This window comes from Pipra filicauda, unplaced genomic scaffold, assembly GCF_003945595.2.
Source record: "Pipra filicauda isolate LSUMZ 115617 unplaced genomic scaffold, ASM394559v2 scaffold21_size4447388_pilon, whole genome shotgun sequence".
NCBI lineage: Eukaryota > Metazoa > Chordata > Aves > Passeriformes > Pipridae > Pipra > Pipra filicauda.
The window spans coordinates 2,242,136-2,261,827 of record NW_024104332.1 but is presented as its reverse complement, the minus strand read 5'-3'; the positions used below and the strand labels follow the sequence as shown (position 1 = coordinate 2,261,827).

The following is a 19,692-nucleotide window of genomic DNA, read 5'->3' as shown; positions in this document are numbered from 1 at the left end:
CTGTCCTGATGAGGTGCATACAAAGTACTCTAGCTGGTTTGTGCTTTCCTTCCGTCTCTCTGTACCAGAACTGGTGTATTTCCTCTGTGAAGACAAACGATGCTGCTTTACATAGTGTTAGAGGCCTTAAGCGCATGTCGTGTTCAGCAATGTCCGGCTGTGCCTGTCTTGTCCGTGTGTCGGTCGGTCCCGTTGCCTCAGCATTTTATGCAAACGTTGCCCCGAGGGCTAAATACAAAGGAGTGACGGCAAAGGACAGAGTTCTGTGTTTGAGCCTCTTGCGCAACACGGGCGGTCTCTCTCTCTCTTTCTCTCTGAAAGGCTTCGATACGCGGTTTTGTTCCAGGATACCGACACAGCATTTGTTAAAATTTACCCGTCTGCTCCCGGTGCTGGCGCAGGGGGTGCCGCTGGAAAGGTCTCTGCCCTCCCCCGTTCCAGCGTGGGGCTGGAACTGTCTTTGGGGCTGACGAAATACACTTCACTGGCAACTGTAAACCACTCAGACCAGGGCTGTTATCATTGCTCCCCTCAGTCTGGGCCCGCGGGTCGCGGTCGGGAAGAGTCCGAGCCGCTCGACCCGCCCCCTGCGGCGCCATTTGTGTCCCTCAGCGCGGGCGGAGCCGCGGCCCCGAGATGGCGGAGGCACCGCCCCGCCCCTGCCCCCGCCCGCCCGCCCCGCCCTCCGTCCCGGCAGCAGCCGCGGCCGCAGTGATGGCGTCAGGGTGCAGGATCGGGCCGTCCATCCTCAACAGCGACCTGGCGGCGCTGGGCGCCGAGTGCAGCCGCATGCTGGACTGCGGGGCTGACTACCTGCACCTGGATGTAATGGACGGGTAACGCCGGGGGCGGGCGGGACGGGACGGGGGCGCGGGGGGCGGGCCGGTCCGCCCGCCCCACCCGGCCGCCCGGGGTAACCTGCGGGCGGCCGCGTCTCTCTCTTCGGCCCCAAGACACTTCGTCCCGAACATCACCTTCGGCCACCCTGTCGTGGAGAGCCTGCGCAAGCAGCTGGGCCAGGAGCCCTTCTTCGGTAAGGGCCGGGGGCTGCGGGGCGCTGCCCCTTCGGCAGCGGGACCCGGCCCCAGCTCCCCGCTCGCTCCCCTCTTCCAGACATGCACATGATGGTGGCCAGGCCGGAGCAGTGGGTTAAGCCCATGGCAGTCGCTGGCGCGAACCAGTACACCTTCCATCTAGAAGCGACGGACAATCCCGGGGCGCTGATAAAGGACATTCGAGAGAATGGGATGAAGGTGAGGGGAGCACGGTCTGCGCTCGGCGTAATGAGCAGCCACCTTGCTGGCTGGTTCTCTGGTGACCAGTGAATCTATGTCGGGGGAAGTGTAAGTTGGATATTAGGAAAAGTTTCTTCATCCAGGGGATGTTTGGGCAGTGGAATAGGCTCTCTGGGGAAGTGGCTATGGCCCCAAGTCTGCCAGAGCTCAAGGAGCACTTGGACAATGTTCTCAGGCATATGGTGGGATTGTTGGGGCTGTCCTGTGCAGGGCCAGGATTTGGACTCAGTGATCCTTGTGGGTCCCTTCCAGCTCAGGATATTCTGATTCCGTGATTCTATGAAAAACTAATTGTTGCCATTTCAGGTGGTCAGACATTGGCACTTGCAGCCCTAACACTCAGTGCATGAAGTCAGTCTTCAGTTTCAGTGAAGAGAATGGGGAATCTTTACCTAAACCAGCTTGTTCTTCCAGAGCTTAGACAGACACACAGTTACTTTCCTAGGAGTCTGTACTGAGCTCAGGCCAGCCTTGCCATCATCCTAAGGTGCACTTGGTTTTTTCTTACCTCCCCACAGGTTGGCTTGGCCATCAAGCCTGGCACTACAGTTGAACACTTGGCACCTTGGGCCAATCAGATAGACATGGCTTTGGTGATGACAGTAGAACCTGGGTTTGGAGGGCAAAAATTTATGGAAGACATGATGCCAAAGGTAAACTACGTTTCTCTTTCCTTATTTATTGAGCTAAAAGCTAACTAACAGTATGGAGTGTAGCGGTGAAGTAAATAAACCTTGTCTGGATGTGTAAGAAACTGCATGAGATGGTGGTAGCTCAGTGTGGATCTCAGTGCCCACCTTTTTATATGGTTCCCCAGGTTCAGTGGCTGAGGACACAGTTTCCCTCCTTGGATATAGAAGTGGATGGAGGAGTAGGGCCTGACACTATCCATAAGTGCGCAGAGGTAAGAGGTCGCAGCAGAGTACCGTTCTCAGTCACTATGCCAAGACACTTGATCAGCTCCCAGAAAATGAAGCTTTGGAGGAATTTTGGCTGTTAAAGTTTTCAGAGGGAACACACTTAGGCACCTAATATAAAAATCTACTTGGGGTCTAATCTTTTGCCTTTTCTTAATAGTGGCTACTGAAGCCTCCCCTAAGCTAGAGAAGTTGTTTGTTTCTTGTGTGTTCAGGTAAATAGGAGCAATGATGAAGAAAGAGGGGGGAAGAGCTGTCTTTTCTAAACCTAATTGGGTGTTGTAGTTGGAGGTATGTCACCTGTGTCCCAGAAGTAGCGCTTGTTTACCACTAGCCCAGAATTCAATACCTCCTTAAGTGCTTTACAACAGGAAAACTGTAAGCCTGTTCCACTGAATGGGTGTCCCATGTCTTTCAGGCAGGTGCCAATATGATTGTGTCTGGCAGTGCTATTATGAAGAGCGCAGACCCGAGGTCTGTGATCAATCTGCTCAGGAACGTGTGTTCAGAAGCAGCTCAGAAGCGCAGTCTGGATCGATGAGACCTGCCCAAGCCGTGTTCAAGAAGGCTCTGGGCATGCAGGAGAACCCTTGTCTCTCGTGTGCAAGGGAGGGCTGGATGAACACTAATCACAGAAGCTTGTTGCTGCTGAACAGAGGAGTCGTTCCTTCACTGCGATGAAGCAAGCAGAAGTGGGAAACGTTGTGCCTGTCTTTCAGGGTTGGAAATGCAATGGTTTGAGCCTGTCTCTTGATTCTGTGGATGCTAATTTTATAGCACAAGCTCTAATGCTGACTGGATTGACTTACAGTCAGTTTTTTGCTTGCTGTAGCATTGCCACAAGCGATCTGTCTTGTGGAAGACTCTTAATCAAACTGCCTTCTGCTGTGTCTGTATTTTGTCATTTGATCTGTGCATTCCTACAAAACTTTTCCACTACTGCATTAAAATGCCCCTTCCTTGGTGCGGTAAGTCTCCTTTAAGCTGATTGTCACAAATGACTGGGTTTGGGACTAAGTTTGGGGAAAATGCAGTCATAAGAGGGCTAAAAAAAAATCCCACTGATGCCAGAAATATCCTTGTGCTTTGCCTTTATCGAACAAGTCAGTGCAGCATCTTTACCAGGTCACAAAGTGGGGAATAGCTTCTATATCTTCTCATTTAGCTTTCAAATAGCCAGTTAAGACAGCAGTGTCTGAAATTCCAGGAAGCAATGAGTTTCCGTGGAAGAACATTGCTTTAAAACCGTTCAGATAGTTAAAAACCTTTCTCTTGTCCCACAGCTTCCTTGGTTTATGTGCCTGAGTAAACCATTAAGGTGGTGACCTACAGAACTGATACTGCTGAAGTGATATGTAGGTTGAAATGTCTGGAGATGGCTCCATAAAAAACCTTGTGGAACCACATAGTTCTCAGTCCTTCCGTTGGCTGTGCCCACTTCACAGACTGGCCTGTCTGGGCACATGAAAGGAGAGCTGCAACACACCAGAGGAAGACCTGAGCAGGCCATTTTTACATAGACCTGTCTCCCATAGCTCCACTTAGGATTGTTGACTCTAATATTTTGTGGTTTTTTGCGTGGTATTTTTCCCTTAAGTTGTAATTACAGAAGGGTTGCAGTCTGCTCCCCCAGGGGCCCAGGCCAGGAGGCTCCCATTTCCACAGGCCCAAAGTCAGGTGTGTTGTCCTCGTAGCAAAGCTGGGCAGGTGTCACCTGGCAGCTGCTGGTACACCCCTTCTCCTGAGCCCAGAGCCTGCAAGGTGCCCCACAGCAAGGGCCACTGCCCTTCTTAAGGAGGAGTGAGGGCTAGTTCAAACAGTCTAGACAAGTGTCTCCAATGGCTGAACTGCATCTTTTTCCTGTGTGGTTAATTGTGGTTTAGGTGAACAAATGTTGCTTCCTGTTTCCACTTGCAACCCCATTTGGGAACTAGCAGAGTTGTCTGGACATACTGCACTGAGTGATCTTTCAGAAGAGGCTTGCCAAAAGCAGGCTTGGCTAGGAAAGGCAAGTCCAAGGCCTATTGGGTGTGTAAGAGCAGCTTAGCTGTGCTTCTAGAAAGAACCAGCATTGAGTTTAATGTACGTTCGTGGACAAACAGTCACAGCTCTGGTAGGTAAAATGCAGGCTGAGCACCCACCAGCTACGAAAATGCTAGTTCAGGATGTGGAGTCTGGCTTTTCATGCTGTTGAAAGCAGGAGAACAACAGCTGTACTATCCTGGCTTCCTGCAGTTGAGTGTAAACTGGATTGAAAGTGTAATCAAAGTATTTCTGCTTTTTATCCTAAATAATGTGGGGGGAACACCCAAGTTGTGCTAGTTAATTGATGGTACTAGGTTTTGTGGAACCTTGTGATATGCTTTCACAGGTTGTAGCCATGTCTTTGTCATTGTTTTAAAGCTGGCAGTTTGCACTTGCGTTGACTCAGGTTAGGAGTCTTGTGGGAGAGAGACAGTACACATACAGGGTATAATTACTTAATTGCTTCTGAGTCCCACCCAGATGGGTTTATGCTGCAGCAGCTTTTACACATCTCAGGTTAAAGCTGTTAGTGACCACATTCATGGAATAACAGTAATGAATGATTCTTGAATGTCCTTTAATGCTTAAATCTGTTTCAAGTTTCTTTCCTCTGTACATTTACAGAAGTAATCTGTTCGGGTCTGTTCAGGCCTGCTCTCCTGTTCTCAGGAGGGCCTGTCACAGCCCCAGGGACTGGAACCAAGTGCCCACATGAAAACCCAGCAAGCTGCTTGCATGGTCTCCCCGGGGCCAAATAAACCCCAGGCCCATTAGGTTGCAGAGCTCTGTTAAGGGAGAGCACAGCCTGGTGGTATTGAGGCACATGGTCTAGAGCAGTCCGGGGGGGTCTGACAGCACAGGTCTGTCTGTACTGGAAAACAGGATGAAAGCAACTCTGACAGAGCCAAGTCAGGCTGGGCTTGGACACATCCTGCAGAGGGTACACCCACAGCCCTGGGCAAGATAAAACACTGCAGGAGACACACACTGGGCGTAATTTTAATAGGGTCAAGTAGTTTGTATTTGTACTTACATTCCATTAAGGTCCTGGATGCAGAGATGAAGCGTTTAAACCCTCATAGCAGCAGGGAGCAGAACGTAAGCGGCCTTAATAAAAAATCTCAATGGCACATGGTAAATTAAGCACAGGGGAAATGCCTTTGTGCACCCCCCCTTTCTTGCTTGGGAGGGGCTTCCTGCATTATATTTAAGCTGGTATTTCACAGTCAGCCTCTGTAACACCTTCAGCCACAGCACTGGGAGCAGCACTGACAGCTGTTTTGATAGCTTAACAGCCAAAGACAAACAGGCTGGGTTTTGTTTCTGGTTTTTTCTGTTTAAAACTTTGAAAAGGAATAGAAACAAGAAGGGGGTTCCTACACATTTTGTGGCTTCAAGGATGAGCCTGGCCCTGAGCTCTCAGCCCACTCCCACCACCACCAGCAGCTTCCTCACAACACCAGCATTCAGGTAAAACTGAGCTGTCTGGAGGTAGGAGCCCAGTTCTGCTTGAAAAAGGGCTGCAGGCAATAAACCACTATACCAGTGCTGATTCCAGCTGCATACAGCATATGGAAAGAAAATGAAGAGGGGCTGGTCCTGCGACCACGTTGAATTAAGAAAGTTTTCTAACCCTGTCCCAGTAGTGAAATGGGGCTACTGAAAAATCAGGTGCTTCCCTGAATTTGCTCCTGGCTGGAGCAGAGACACAGTGGAGACAGAGAGGGCAGGGCATAGGTCTGCTGCAAGGTGGCAGATGAGTAGAGGTGCCGCAGGTGAGGAGCATGGCCTAAGGCTTCCCGAAAAGTATCTCACCTGCCATGTGCACACAGCCTTGCCCACCTTCCCCCGCCAGAGGGAGGGACCTCCAGGTGGACAAGTGCTGGGGGAAAGCAAATACAGCCTGTTCCTGGCCACCCTCCCCAATGGCTCTTGCCAGGACTTGCATGTGCTGCACACCTGATGGCAGAGCCCTGCATGCCACCACCGTGTGGGGCAGGCCCATGGTGGCACTGTGAGCAGGAGGAATGGCTCTGGCACCGTGCTCTAGCTGTGCAATGCTCAGGCAGCAGCTGCTTTAGCCCTCACTTGGAATGACCCAGCAGCCACACGATGGTTTGGCAGCCAGGATCTGAACCACCAGCGTAAGGACACTCTACAGGTCCCCAGGCTGACCAAACGGGAATCCAGCTCCTATCCTATGGGGGGGGGGGGGTTATCTCTTTTTTGCCCCCTTTTTAACACCCTTCCCACCCTCCAATCCAGAAAAACACCCTCCTCTCTCTCCTTCCCTTAACATACTAGATTGCATTTCCATTTCCTGCAGCACCTTCAGGACATGGAGGGCAGCTGGCTGGCTGGTTTACTTGCTGTGTCCCATTTCTTGAAGTGCAGGAACTCTTCCTACTGCCTCAGGGATCAGACAGCACAGGGAGCCCTGACCTTACAACAAAGCTGGGTGAGAGCTGGTTCGATGAATGATAAAGGTATGGAAGGTATCATTCCTAATGAATGGATAAAGGTATGGAAAAGACCTGCAAAGCATCTGAGACACGTACCTTTCAGAAACCTTTTCCCAGCAGCAGATGCTCATGCAGGGAAAGAGAGAGGGCAACATCCAGCTTAGTACTGAGGTGCTGAGGGGGCCCCACAGCACAGCCACAGTACCACAGCAAAGCTACAGTGGGTTTGCAAAGCTATCTGTGGGCCAAGCAGGGCTCTGTGCCAAGAGGAAGCACTGCTGCTGCTACTTCACTTCTAAAAAGCCATCAAATTCAGACTATATACAACATATATAGAAATAACTTTTAATTAAAAAACCAACCTTGCATCAAAGATTATTGTATCAGACACTGAGGCAAGATTCAAGTTTAAGACAAACCAGTGTTAAAAAAGTGTTTAAAAAAATAATCAGAATGTGCAATAAACTACAATGTAGCAATAGGTTGTAGCGTTGAAACTTTACTGAACTGTTTGCAGATACCCAGTGTATGTATATTTGCTGTCATTTTGACCAAAAAAAAAAAAATCGGCACTAAAACTGGGTCATCTGTCCAGTGCCATTCCAGATATTACACGTGGAAGAAAACTGCATAAAAACACAGACTCCTATTAAACTGTCTTCAACTGTCCTACACAGAAAAACATCCTGTTGATGGATTATACCTACATTCAATGTGTAATCTTTGTTAATACCTCTTGGGATTGCAGATACATTCCAAACCATGCTATTTAGATGCAAGTTTAAACAGCTTGCCTTTGTTTCCTCACTGTGAGTGTGCTGGGAAATGAAAAATTTATCCAGAATCACAGTGGAAAGCTTTGGGGCTTTTTTTTTTATTGGTCTTCTAGACATCAATCATCTTTTCCTTTCCAGCTAGTCACCAAATGTTGGCATACTTATGAGACTCTTACAAGGCACTATACAGAAATTGTAACAAGACTTTAAACATATTAAAGCAAAGTATTATGAGCCTCATTAGCTGCTGAAGGACTAAGAAATAAGATGACCCAAACCACAGTATTCCAAGAGCTGCATCACTGATTTGACTCAACACCTTTCCTCCTCTCTCTCCCTCCCCACACGCCCAAAGCAGAGACCCTACTTTCTGGGTAGCAGATACATTGACTATGGAAAAACAGTGAGCTATTTCTACCTTATTGCTTGAGGACATAGATATGAAACATGCCCCATCACTACTCAGAGCTGAGTACAGATTTTAAGCCAGATGCAAGACTTCCACATGACCTGCTTTGAACTGCTGGTTCTCACCTACCATTACCTTACACGTGCAGTTAGAGAGACAGGTTTTTGCCCCATGGTCATGCCACAGAGGAAAGTAATCTGAGGCTATTGCTTATCCCCTCTATTTTCAAGTAGTTTTTCTGTGTTCAATTTAAGTTGTCGGCTAAGGTAGGCAGCATCTCCTGCTGCACCAGAGTCCACTAGAACCAGAAATGCATTTGAAAACAAACAAAACAGAAAAGGATGATTATTGACAAATGTGACAATATGACAACAGACAGTGAATGGTGCCAGCAATTTATGTGTGCCCACTCGCGACACTGGGAATATTAGACTTCCAGCTTGAAATAATTACTTTCTCTTGGGGTTCAGGAAGAAGAAAGTGTTGTCTTTGGGATTTATCCTGCCTGTTACAAAGCAAGAAAGAAAATATATTATATGCAGCTAACACAAAGGTTTTGAATTGTGCTGTCATATGCTGTGTGAATGAGAGAGATTTTACCTTACACTTTTCTCCACCTTAATTGGCTTTCTTAATGAACCACATTATTCCCTGTCACCTTTGTTTACTTGTACTGTTGCTTCCCAGGCAAATGTTTTTGCAGTCTTCTGACTCTTGGGTAGATTGTTTTCTTGGTGGATGGCCATTGTCTGGCAAAGCAGTGGGTGTGCCCAGAGCGCAGGGAGAGTTGCTGGGGAAATCTGCACTTGACATTTCAGCCTCATTTGTTACTTGATCTTGGCATAGTAAAGCTTCTACCTCTTCATCTTTTAGTGGAAAAACTCGAAGTTCCCACAGCCCAGACTGAAAGGAAGTAGAAGCGTAGGAGTGAGGATGGAAAAAAAGGGAAAGAGGGTAAAAAGGGATTTTAGTTGAGTCTGAACTGATTAGCTCTGTGCAGAACGATCTGCTATCAAGTTACAAATGAGTGTCTTTCTTTACAATGTTTGCAGGGCTCTTCAGATAAAGAATACAACACTGCTAGGCACCAGCTGGCAATGGAAGCTGGCTACATAAGGGTTTGAACTATTAACAGAGCTACCATTGAATAGGCATAGTACAGGAAGGAGGAAGCTCTTTTCCACAGTGCCAGACCCATCAGGATACCTGACCCTGTAACCATCAGGCCTGTCTGGAACCCTCACCAACATCCCTGAAAAAAGATCCAGCCTGAACCCAGTCCTGCCATATTTGCCTCAAAAACATATGCCCTGTGTAATGAGCAATGAAATTATTACCTGTTGACAGATCTTGCGGTTAATTTAAAAAGCACAGCAATCTTGTTCTAAACAGCAGCACTACGTTCAGTGCACATACACTGGGGTGACAGCCCGAGTTTCTGATCAGCGAGACAGGGGAGTATGTTCAGGTTCTTTGTTTTATGGTAGGGAGAGTCATCACTAACCTGTCCAGACCTGGAAGCTATTGGAAGCACCCACCTTTGCTTCCTGGCCCTCCCTGCAGAGTGGTGCCATCCCTGAACACACAGAGCTGTGGGCTTCCAAAGTCGGGTCGGGAGCAGGGTCAGCAGCACACTGGTCTTGGCTGTGTCGGCCGTCGGCATTTTTGCTGTAAGATCTAGTGCAGGATAAGAAACGAGTCTTAAGAACTACTCCCTGTCCTCTCCCATTGCCAGGAACAGTTCAGGTTTTCTTTTCAAATTGGTCAGTTTCTCCGTACATGCTACCTACTGGTTGTTTAAATCAAAAGAGCAGATGAAAACATATGTGGTTCTTGACAACCCTCTTGTCTGGAGCCAAAGTGGGAGCACTGTGTGGAGGAGCTAAGTGGACAAAACAGGGCTGGGACAGGCACACCCTGTCTGCAGACAGCTGGTCGCTGGTCACTCCTGTGCCTTGCTCCACACGCTCACCAGAACTGTGATTTTGGACAAAAGAAGTCAGTGAGCTGTGGGCTCTTTCCACTTGGGAGAACACAGCATCACGTGCAGGAGCCTGCAGTCTCCAAACTGCACCGTCAGCAGTCTGAGCCAATGCAACTTGAGAGGCAGCAGCAGGTCCTTGGGCTCCCCCTTCTCTCCTCTGCTCTGGACTCAACTCCAAAGCAATCAAGAATTAAACAGGATTAAAAATGTTGACCTTGCCTTTAATACAAATTTGTACTAGATATAAAACAGTGGCATGCATCTGAAATGCCAGGTGAAAGCCTGACCTTGCTCACATCAATGAGCAGTTTTACTTCTGAATTCAAGTAGCACTAAGATTTCACCAAGAAGTTCATAGTTTCAAAATTAAGGTACATACAGAACTTTTTATTTTTCAATATACTTTCTAAAGTTGGGGTCTTTTTATGTTCAAAATTGCTTAAAATAGAATTCCTTAAGATGGTTTAGCTCTACTTTTCTCCTGCATTAAAGAAAGCTATCTTTGCATATTTATTCCTAGTGTCATGGTTCACTTTCATCCAAGAGTAGACACAAGCCTATGACAAAAAGCAGAAAATGTTAGCATTTACAGGATGCTTCAGATTCTGAAGTGATTTATGGGAATCATCTTCCCAGTGCCAAACTGCAGTTACAGCTTTATGATGTTCACTCCGATATACGCTACTTTTTGAAAGCCTTTTAGTGGTTATATTTAATTCTGTTGAGTTCTGCACCAGATGGCAAACCTGAGAGAATGAACCATTCACACAATGACTTTTTAAAGCGTAAGGTCCCTGGCACACTCCAGGACCCCTTCAATAATGTCTGAATGCAGTGGACTTTCGTCTGAGGCAGGTGAGTGAAGAAGGGCTCATGTTACTCTTGTGTGGCTGAAGTCCTAATAACTGGGAGTGGCATCAGCTACCAGAGCTCTGTCTTCAGTGAGGGAGTAAGCTATTTGTTCACTAATACCAGGTCACTGACATGCCGAATTTCTTTAAGTATGCATGTCTCAGCACTGCCTTCCCTTTCCAGCCACAAAGCCAAACATACCTGGTACTGTCCCTGATGAATTAACGAAGAGTGCCCTCGTTTTCAAACTTCTCTGTGACAGCATTTGTGACACTGCTGCACCAACAACCCAGACCAGGTTCAATAGGAAGGCTCTTATCAAAGCCAGTACACCTGCCTGCTGTTCCTCCTGGGCCAGCGGCTCTGCTCCCACAGCGACCATCTCGCACGCTCTCTTTCTTCATACTTGGTGTGACGCAAGGAAAAAGCTTCGTCGGACAGATCTTCTGCCTGTAACAAGACACAGGGAGAGCTGCTGCACTCATCATAAACATCACTAGAAACAAAGCCAGCCAGTATTATATATAATTCTGCAAAGGTCTGTTCACTGAACAAGAGGACGCAATACAATGCATGCTTGCAGTATAAAGGCACACCCAAAAACGTGTTCAGCTCCCAAGAGCTCTGGTATATGGGATGCTGGTCACTTGCACCTTTATTTCTTTATATGTCTGAGGTTAATCTGAATGGATATAGAAATTATACCCCCCCATGGAACTAACACATTTTTCTCTATGGTGAGAGGCAGAAAATTAAGAGGACATGTACTCATTTGCAAATCAAGGCAGTGTTAAAAGCACATAATAAAGACAAGCAAAAATTCCAGGAGTTTCCAGACACTGTTTCAGGAGGAGGCTGGGAGGCAGCAGGATTCGCCAGGTGCTCTTTAAGCACTGAGAAATAGCTCTGAGATCACCAAGGACTTCGAAAACTCCACAGAGAGAAACTCAGCAAACCTGAGGTGCCGCATTCCTGCTACAAAACCAAGCAGAAAATGGCTTCTGCTTTGAAGAGACTATTTCTTAGCCAATGGTTTGCATGACCCCAGCACAGCTTCAACCAGCCCTAACACAAGTACTTTACCTGCTCGTAGTCAAACAAGAGCCAGCTTTTCAGGTAAAATATGCAGTTATTGCACCAGACCTTCACTGCCACCTTTGTTTCTCTGCTGGCAGCACACCAGGAAGTCTGTTCCTTAGCCAGGGCTGGGCGAGGAGCACTTTGCTGCCCTTCTGCCCTTCCCCCTCGCTCCCCTGATGGAAAGGCGAGATCTTGGCTGGACCCCTTCAGCACAGCTCACAGTTACTTCAAAGTGCTCCAAACCATTCAAAGTTCAGCTAAAAAGCTGAGGTTGGCAAGAGCATACGAGTGCTGCAGCCATGGATTTTATGTCAGCCACTCCCAACTCAAAAGCAGAGAAATTCTAGGAAAGAACAATTCCTGTCCATAGGAGCTGTGAAGCCGCATAGCCAGATCAGTCCTGGACAAGAATTATACTAGTAAGTGGGGGACCATGGAAGATAAACTGATTTTTTTTCTATAAAGGAAAATCCTCAGTGGTCTTATACAAGTAACACTATTTATCTTCTGATTGAGCCTGACAAAACACAGAACTGAATGCACAGTCCTCACTGCAGTGCCAGGTAGTGCCATAGTGCCACAGGTGACACTGGCAGCTGCAGTGCTCCCCTCTGGACAGCTCTCGGCCCAGAGGTAGTTCACTGCCATTATGGGTACAACAGCAAAGCATTACAATGAATGAAAAGCATCCAAAAGCCTTCAGTGCAATGAGAATCGGCTTCAGGACCTGCTGGTAAAACTGTGGCTGCCTCAGCACTCAACAGGAAGCTTCAGACAAACAGGCCTGCTTTGTTTGGCCATCTCATGATGCCTTGCTGAAGGCTCCTCATTGCTTTTATTTATTTATGTTAAACACAAACCACATTGTTAGCTGCTGGTTTCCTTTCATGCAAGTCAACTTAGTGGGTTTCCTCCTCTCTCTGGAATTCACCAGCTCTGTCACTTGGATGGAATCGGAACCAGGCTGCATCTCAGTTCACATTTTGTCTTTCCAAGGTCAATGATGTATAGCGTGAAAGTGAGAATTTTATGAACTACAAAAGTGTTACTCCCTCAGGGAAAATTCGGGATTTTTCTGTGTGCTCAGATTTCCTTTGAAGTGGAAACAAAAGATAATTTTGAAAGAAAAACTTAAGACTTGGAAAATAATTTTCTTTGCAAATTGCCAAAACTTTTCATCCTGGGAAGAAACTTCATTTTTAACAAGCTTCCTTTCAAAAATCCAAGTCCATATTCCTTTTTTAAGTGAAGAGTTTTGAAAAATACAGAAATAAGCCCTACTGTTCCTTTCATAGCTAGTGATAGCAGATTAAACAACTTGTTTGTTTAAAAAGAGTTCTACGTTATTCCATTGAAGACTACATTTTCTTATTTAAAAATTTTTCTTTATTCTATGGATAAAAGTCTCATGACATCAGAGTAAAAGGTCTCTGCTTGGTTCAGTACAGCCTCTGCCCCTCCCCAGCTTTGTAATGCTTTATGTACTTTACCAACTTTAGGTTAATTTAAAGTTGCTGTAACATGAGAAATTTGGGATATTTTTCCCCACTAAGGTTAGTCTGAAAAAGGAAAAAAAGAAGTGCCAGTCCTCAGTGGACGGATCTGGCAGTGATGTTGAGACAAAAGGCAATGGGGAAGGCCTGTTTGTGAGACATGTCTAATGATTTCACTCAAAGAAAAAGACTTAAAGCAAACTATGGATTGGATCCCCCCATCGCACTACAAGACACTGTGCATCAATGTTGAATAGCAGCAGGAATATTTCTGAAATATTCTGTTCTTAAAACAACAAAAATCTGTGTTTTACTCTTTGGCTCCACAGGGAACACTGAGTCATAGGCCACGAAAACACTTACGCAAAACTAACTGCACACAGAATTATTCCAAAGTATTTGTCGTTACTCAAACAACTACAAAATAAACTTGAATGTTACAACTGTGCCTTTCCAGAATTTTAACCTGGATAAAACAAATTAAAACCAAAATAAAACAGGAAGACTCGTGCCACACCCTCCCATGCATTAAAGCAATAACAGACTGCAAATTCACACATGCAAAGCAGGAAACTCAAATGCTCTATTTCCAGAAACTTAAGTATTTTTAGAGCAAGTAATAGAGCAGACATAGATAGTATACTGATTAACTTTTGCATTGCCAATTTTATCCTTGTAAGCCTAAATTTCCAGAAACAAAAATGCACCCAAAGAAGGTAAGTTTTTTATACTCAAATAAAGGCTTTTTATACTCAAATATGGTGAATAGGCTTGGTTCCCAGAAAGTGCTCAGTTTCTATCCTTGGAAGTGTGGCTCCTGTGGAAAATGACAAATTTTTTTGTAACTCATGGAAACTGAGTGCAAGTCTGTTGCATGGATAGGGGTTGTTGCACTGAAAGCCTTTAAATAAAAAAGAGAGAGAAGAGAAAGAGGAAGGAAAAAAAAGTTATCCAGTGGCAGAAATCCCTGACTGCTGCTTGACACAAGGACAACTCCAGAAGTTTTCAATTTAGTTATGCAGAAGATAGCCAGAAAAGAATCTATTATATAATGCCACCACAGGCTACTATGCAGTAAAATAAAGAAAAAGAGTATTTTATATAAAAGCAGAAAGTAGATTTTGCCTTCCCTCTTCCTGCATGAATGACCTACTTCAGCACAAGGAGCAGTTTCAAGCGTGTCAAGAGCGTGAGTGCAGAAAATGCAAACAGGTAATGGTGCTGTTTCCTTGTGTCTTTTCACAAGCTTACACGGCAACAAATGTAACTCGGCTCAAAGCTAAGGAAGTGGAAGAATTATGATCAATCACCTTTTCTCAGTACTCTGAAAAACATCCAAACCAATTAACACGATCCCAAAAGAAAGGGGGAAATCGGCCGAACAATATCTGTAGCATTTTTCTCTTGTCCCTTCTAATTCTACCCAGTAGCACAAACAATACAGATACAGTGGGCCACAGCAGGAGGCAAAGCTGCTTTATTGTTAAGTCAAGTTATTTCCTGGCCAGAAGATGAATCATACTGGATCAATGAGTCATGTCAAACACAAATGTACTGGGAGGGCTACTAAATGAGTGATTGGCCCATGAGCTTCAGAGAGACACCTTGAAGTCCCTTCAGCAAAATACACTTAAAGCACAAGACAAGTCATCTCTGTGGGATATGAAATCTAAACAAGAAACCCACTGACTCCTCCAAGCAAGTCCCCGGAAGCCCTGAAGGCAAACTGGTGTTGAAATTCTTCCATCCCTCATTCCACCAGATACCAGAATAAAGAGAGAGTAATGAACAGTAGATGCTCAAGGGACAGTGTGCCCTTGCTGCCTTATTAGTTATTCTCTGAATGGTTTAATTAAATATCCTTGCAGGAGAGTTCTCCTGTGCATGTAACTTGACCTTCTTGGTACAAAGGAAGATCAGGCATGTTTCCTGCTGGCTGAGGAGGTAGCAGCCCAAAAGTCAGTGGGTGGAGGTGACATAAATCTGAGCACCAGGTTTCACAAGAATTTCTCAATTGCATTGGAAAAGGCGGGGGCAGAGTAAGCTTTTCTCTTCCTTCCAACCAAAGAGCATGCTGCCAATAAGTGCAACTACACCAGGTAAGGAACTGAGGCCATGATGCTCTCCTAGAGGTTCATTTCCATGGAGCAGGAAGCTACAGACCTAGCAAAACTGTCATGAAGCTAATGCCTTTGTGCAGAGTGTATTTTCTACCCCAATTGTAGAGATTCTCTGAAATAGGAGCTCAAGAACAGATACTGTGGATGAGAGCACAAAGTTCTACAGTTACAGCTGGTGATAGTGGCAGAGACTGGAGGGAGATTAGAGATGCTTAAAGGACAGCAAAACTGGCAGGTTTCTGGAAAAGGAGCTACAAAAAGATTGGAAGCACAAAAAACCAGCCTAGAGACCAGACCTGCTGGTATGTTCACCCTAAGGTTACAAAATGCCTCAAACCCCTGATTAGGGAAGAAAGGGACCCTCAGCTGCAAAGTCCATGGACATTCCCTGAAGAAAAAATAGATTCTTATGTCTGGAGGAAGCAACAGTACCGCATGATGTGCAAACTTAGCTCAAAAGGCAGGTGGGAACTACTGAAGGTTATGTTGTTCCTGACAAAGCAGAAAAGTTTCCTCCCAACAGAAGGGTTGCAGGAAAACAAACACTGAGAAGAAAACTGAATAAACATGTTGGACCTATAGGCAGGATGCCTAATTACCATCTGAAGAGCAACATGCCATGGGAACTGGCCACGGAGGGAGAGGATGAGAGAAAAGAACAGCATTATAGCACAAGTAGCCCCGAGGAGACGGACACTGGATGAGCCAGCATGACAGTGCTCAGGAGCAGGGAAGGCAGAGGCTGGACCCAAGGGACCCTTTGGGCCTGCTGACTGTGCAGCAGCAAGGGACAGGCAAATTTTCACAATCTGATACTTAATAATTTATTTCTGAAACTTGAAACTTACCGGGATTTGCATGAAGTCAGTGATTTCACAAAGTATGTACCAATTATCCCAATTATCTATTATATCTAGCTTAAATAAAAACTGGTGGTTTAATTAAAATACAGCCTACCTCTTCTTCATCTGTATGTGATTTTTCTAAAGGTTGAAGTTCAACAACTCTCCAGCTAGAAATGAGACAAGGAAAATCAAATTAATTTACCTAAATGCTGTTTCATTATTTCAGCAGTAGAGATGACTCTTTTATTTCTACAGTATATTGTTAGTTAATCCTTTTTCACCACTGCTTGTGCTTCAGAATTTCCTTCAAATAAAATAATTTCACAAATTTAAGGTGCTGATAAAAGATGCCTGAAATTTAAATTTTCCTTTCACAACTCAGTATCTAACATTTCCTTTTCCCAACACAGTCTTTAAGCTATCCAACAGAGCCTTAATGATATTTTTAGCTTTAAAGGCAATATAAAAGCAATTACATATTAGAGATTTAAAATACAGAACAAGTGCATTTAGCCAATTTCAGGGAATTTGCTAGTAAACCACTGAATTGGTGGTGATCTCACCATTGGAGATCAATTACCTCGTGTTCTTTTTCTGAAACAAACAAACAAAATGTCTGTAGAATGAGGGATTATAGGCTTACACTGTATGGAAAAAAATAAGTTTATTCTACTGTATCAGAATGTCTGAATTTAAAAAATATATGCTAAATCCATTTTGTTTAATTCACTGGAAACAGCAAACTATTTTCTTAGGAACACACAAAAAAGACAGTAACCTCCAAATAACCATTCAGAGTCGGTCAGCTTTATGGCACATTTAAGGCCATGAGTATCACTATAATTCAGATGATATAAACCCACTTCTGTTTTTAGCCAGTCTGTGCATCTGCCACCTCCCTGTGTATATCAGACTGTTTTCCATGTGCTATCAGCTGTCCAGTCTTCCCACCACTTCAGTCACACAAACTGAAGTGCACAGATAAAAAAGCCTCAAGCACATGAAGAGACCATCCTAGTATTATAACATTTTCTAACTCCATGCTCCATGTTAATTATATTTTTGTCAAAATTCTCACGTTTGTTTTGCTATCTTTGCAATTAAAGAGGTCGTGAGCAAACCTGGGGGTAAGGATTTCTTTGTACTGTAGTTTCTCCAACTTCGATGGTGCCACCAGCGACATGGGAATAACAATGTTGTCTATGTCATAGGAGCTCTCACTTCTCAACCGCCTCCTGGAGTTATGCTGAATAATACAATCAATACAAGAGGGGATGCGTCAGCTCAAATCATAGGAAGTACACATTAGCTGAGAAACATCAGAACTTCACAAGGAGAAAGTCTGTAACTTCAACACATTTTTTAGCGGCTTAATGACTTCCAACGTCTCCCTCCCTTCAATGGAATCTCAATAAATCTTAAAACTGTCTCATTTCTGAGGTTTACTTCTTGCTAGTGTAACTTTTACTGAAATCAACATGAGTTTCTCTTCCTTGATTTCAGGTACAGTTAATTCTGAGTACTTAGGAGAACTGTGAAGTTAATGCCACCTTCTTCATGGTGTGCAGTCTACAAAGATGATCTTCTATCATCTACTAACCTGTAACCCAAGTGGCTCTTCAGTGTGATATAATTAAGAACTCCAAAAGAGAGAGAAAATTTAGTTTTAAATCATGATACATTCCATATTACAAGTTCTCCATTTTTAACTGAACTTTAATGGAAACAGACTATCCTAAAATGCCCATTTAGGTGCTCTTTGATGATGGTTGGCTCAAGGGAAAAAAAGGAGGAGTATGACTTGTCAAAACTACGTAGGGGACACACATTTAAACTCCACTCTGCATTAAAACATGACAACTTACAGAGCACCAGTATACCACTAAGCTTAGCAAAACCATGGAATTGAAATCTGAATATTATTGTGAAATTCGCCATGAATTCGGATAAAACAGACTGTTTCTGCAGGGATTTCACTGAACCAGAGCTCTGCTGTTCCTCATCAAAGTTATATACCAGAGACTTTGCCTACAGTTCTGTACAAAGTGTTTTAACTGGTGAAACTGAGAATTAATAAATTTTGTGACTATATTTGCACCATGAGGCCATTTTATGTAGCTGCACCAAGAAAAAAGGGTCATAAGAGCCCATGTGTAAAACTGGGAACATAAATCACAGTGTATTTAATGAAATTTGGGGAAAAAAAAAAAGGCACAATGCCAATAAACCAAACTTACACTCCAGTATGATCTGCAGAACTCTTTCACAAGTAAGTATCTGTTTTAGAAACACCACATACTCAATCTGGAATCCATTAGTTGATGGATTTACTGTAAAAATGCTCAGTGCTGTAATTTAACACTAAATTAGCTGTGAAAGGTGTGTGGTTTTGGATTATCAATTTGCACGATTCTCTTTTGAGATTTCAGTTGAGACAGTGGTGCATTTTTGGTTTTACCTGTGAAGAAGTGCTGTGAGTGGGCCGAGACATCGTGCTGACACTGGTCGCAGCAGCAAAACTGCTGTGGGATTCTGGCTCTCCATGTTGAAAGGAGAACGTCTCAAACCGAGTGTTACTGTCGCCTGTCACAAAAATAGCAATAAAAACATACATACCGGCTGTTGTCCATTAGAGTGCAGAATTTTTCCATACAGTAATTGTAAAGTCATTTCTAGAACCCCACAGTGAACCACTCACAATTTACTGGATACTAAAAAAAGCCATCTAAATAAACACTTGCTGCTTATCCTGTCATTGTTGTTACTACAAAACTCATCCCTCTCCTTCTACAAAGGATTTCTCCTCATGAAACCACCTTCACATGGGCAAATCCTGATTATTTTTTCAGGATCTGCCATACAGATACACACAGCAAATGCAATCAGACAGAGGAATGCTTTCCCCTGTTCCCTAGCAGCACTTCCCTATCTGGGGTGCATCTCACCAGTTCTCTGAGCCCTTACTGACAGTTTCTTCCTTAATAAATGATAAAACTGGCAGCAAGGGTAATGAACAAAATTAGCTTAGATTTCCAAACCAATAGTGGTTTCTTTTAGTTGTGGTCCACTGCTCCAGACAAATTGTAATTATTGTTTACTCCCATTCAGTCCCACTGTAAGCAGCATTTAGGGGGATTCAGAATCTAACCACCTGTTCTGCCTTCCTTCTGCCTTAATTTCCATTAAGAAAAGAGAACTCAAATTTAATACCAACTAATAAAAAGAATCAGTGTATTCCAACGTGGAAAAAGAGGTGAGACTGATTCTAAAGACTGTATTTCACAGGCTGGGTCAAGGACATGAACTCTCATCTCCCAGGCAGCTCTGCAACTCCCTGGCACACAAAGCTTTTATTTTTTGCCTTGTTCATTAGGCTGATCTTCCCCATGGATAATTTCTCCTATACAGAGTCCAAATTAGGAATAAATATGTGG

The 19,692-nt window shown here is 44.6% G+C and overlaps 2 protein-coding genes across 10 annotated transcripts in view; one reads left to right on the top strand and one right to left on the bottom strand.

Moving 5' to 3' along the window:
• Positions 1-636: 636 nt before the first annotated feature.
• Positions 637-3,195, top strand: RPE (ribulose-5-phosphate-3-epimerase). Of its 2 annotated transcripts, none has more exons than XM_027751962.2 (6): positions 637-836; positions 954-1,033; positions 1,114-1,253; positions 1,814-1,948; positions 2,113-2,199; positions 2,631-3,195. In XM_027751962.2, the coding sequence occupies exons 1-6, from the start codon at positions 637-639 to the stop codon at positions 2,751-2,753; spliced, it is 765 nt and encodes a 254-aa protein (XP_027607763.2). In that variant the 3' UTR covers positions 2,754-3,195. The 2 variants fall into 2 exon arrangements, with proteins under 2 accessions (XP_027607763.2, XP_039237286.1); XM_039381352.1 differs by having other exon boundaries at positions 720-825; positions 2,631-2,966.
• Positions 3,196-7,028: 3,833 nt separating this feature from the next.
• Positions 7,029-19,692, bottom strand: part of KANSL1L (KAT8 regulatory NSL complex subunit 1 like) — a 59,528-nt gene continuing 46,864 nt past the window's right edge. For 7 of the 8 annotated variants that reach the window (XM_039381347.1, XM_027751959.2, XM_039381346.1 and 4 more), the window contains exons 10-15: positions 18,717-18,841; positions 17,380-17,504; positions 16,371-16,425; positions 11,058-11,170; positions 9,423-9,561; positions 7,029-8,787 (exon numbers count right to left, since the gene is read on the bottom strand). In XM_039381347.1, coding sequence (XP_039237281.1) covers positions 8,539-8,787; positions 9,423-9,561; positions 11,058-11,170; positions 16,371-16,425; positions 17,380-17,504; positions 18,717-18,841 — 806 coding nt within the window. In that variant the 3' untranslated portion in view covers positions 7,029-8,538. The remainder of the gene's footprint in view (positions 8,788-9,422; positions 9,562-11,057; positions 11,171-16,370; positions 16,426-17,379; positions 17,505-18,716; positions 18,842-19,692) is intronic. The other variant, XR_003546507.2, reaches the window with a different exon arrangement.

Bases quoted from the DNA above. Each gene is read 5' to 3' on its own strand.
- RPE (XM_027751962.2), top strand. From the start codon at position 637: ATGGCGGAGGCACCGCCCCGCCCCTGCCCCCGCCCGCCCGCCCCGCCC. The intron at 837-953 runs GTAACGCCGGGG...TTCGGCCCCAAG, and splicing joins CACCTGGATGTAATGGACGG to ACACTTCGTCCCGAACATCA. The intron at 1,034-1,113 runs GTAAGGGCCGGG...CCCCTCTTCCAG, and splicing joins GGGCCAGGAGCCCTTCTTCG to ACATGCACATGATGGTGGCC.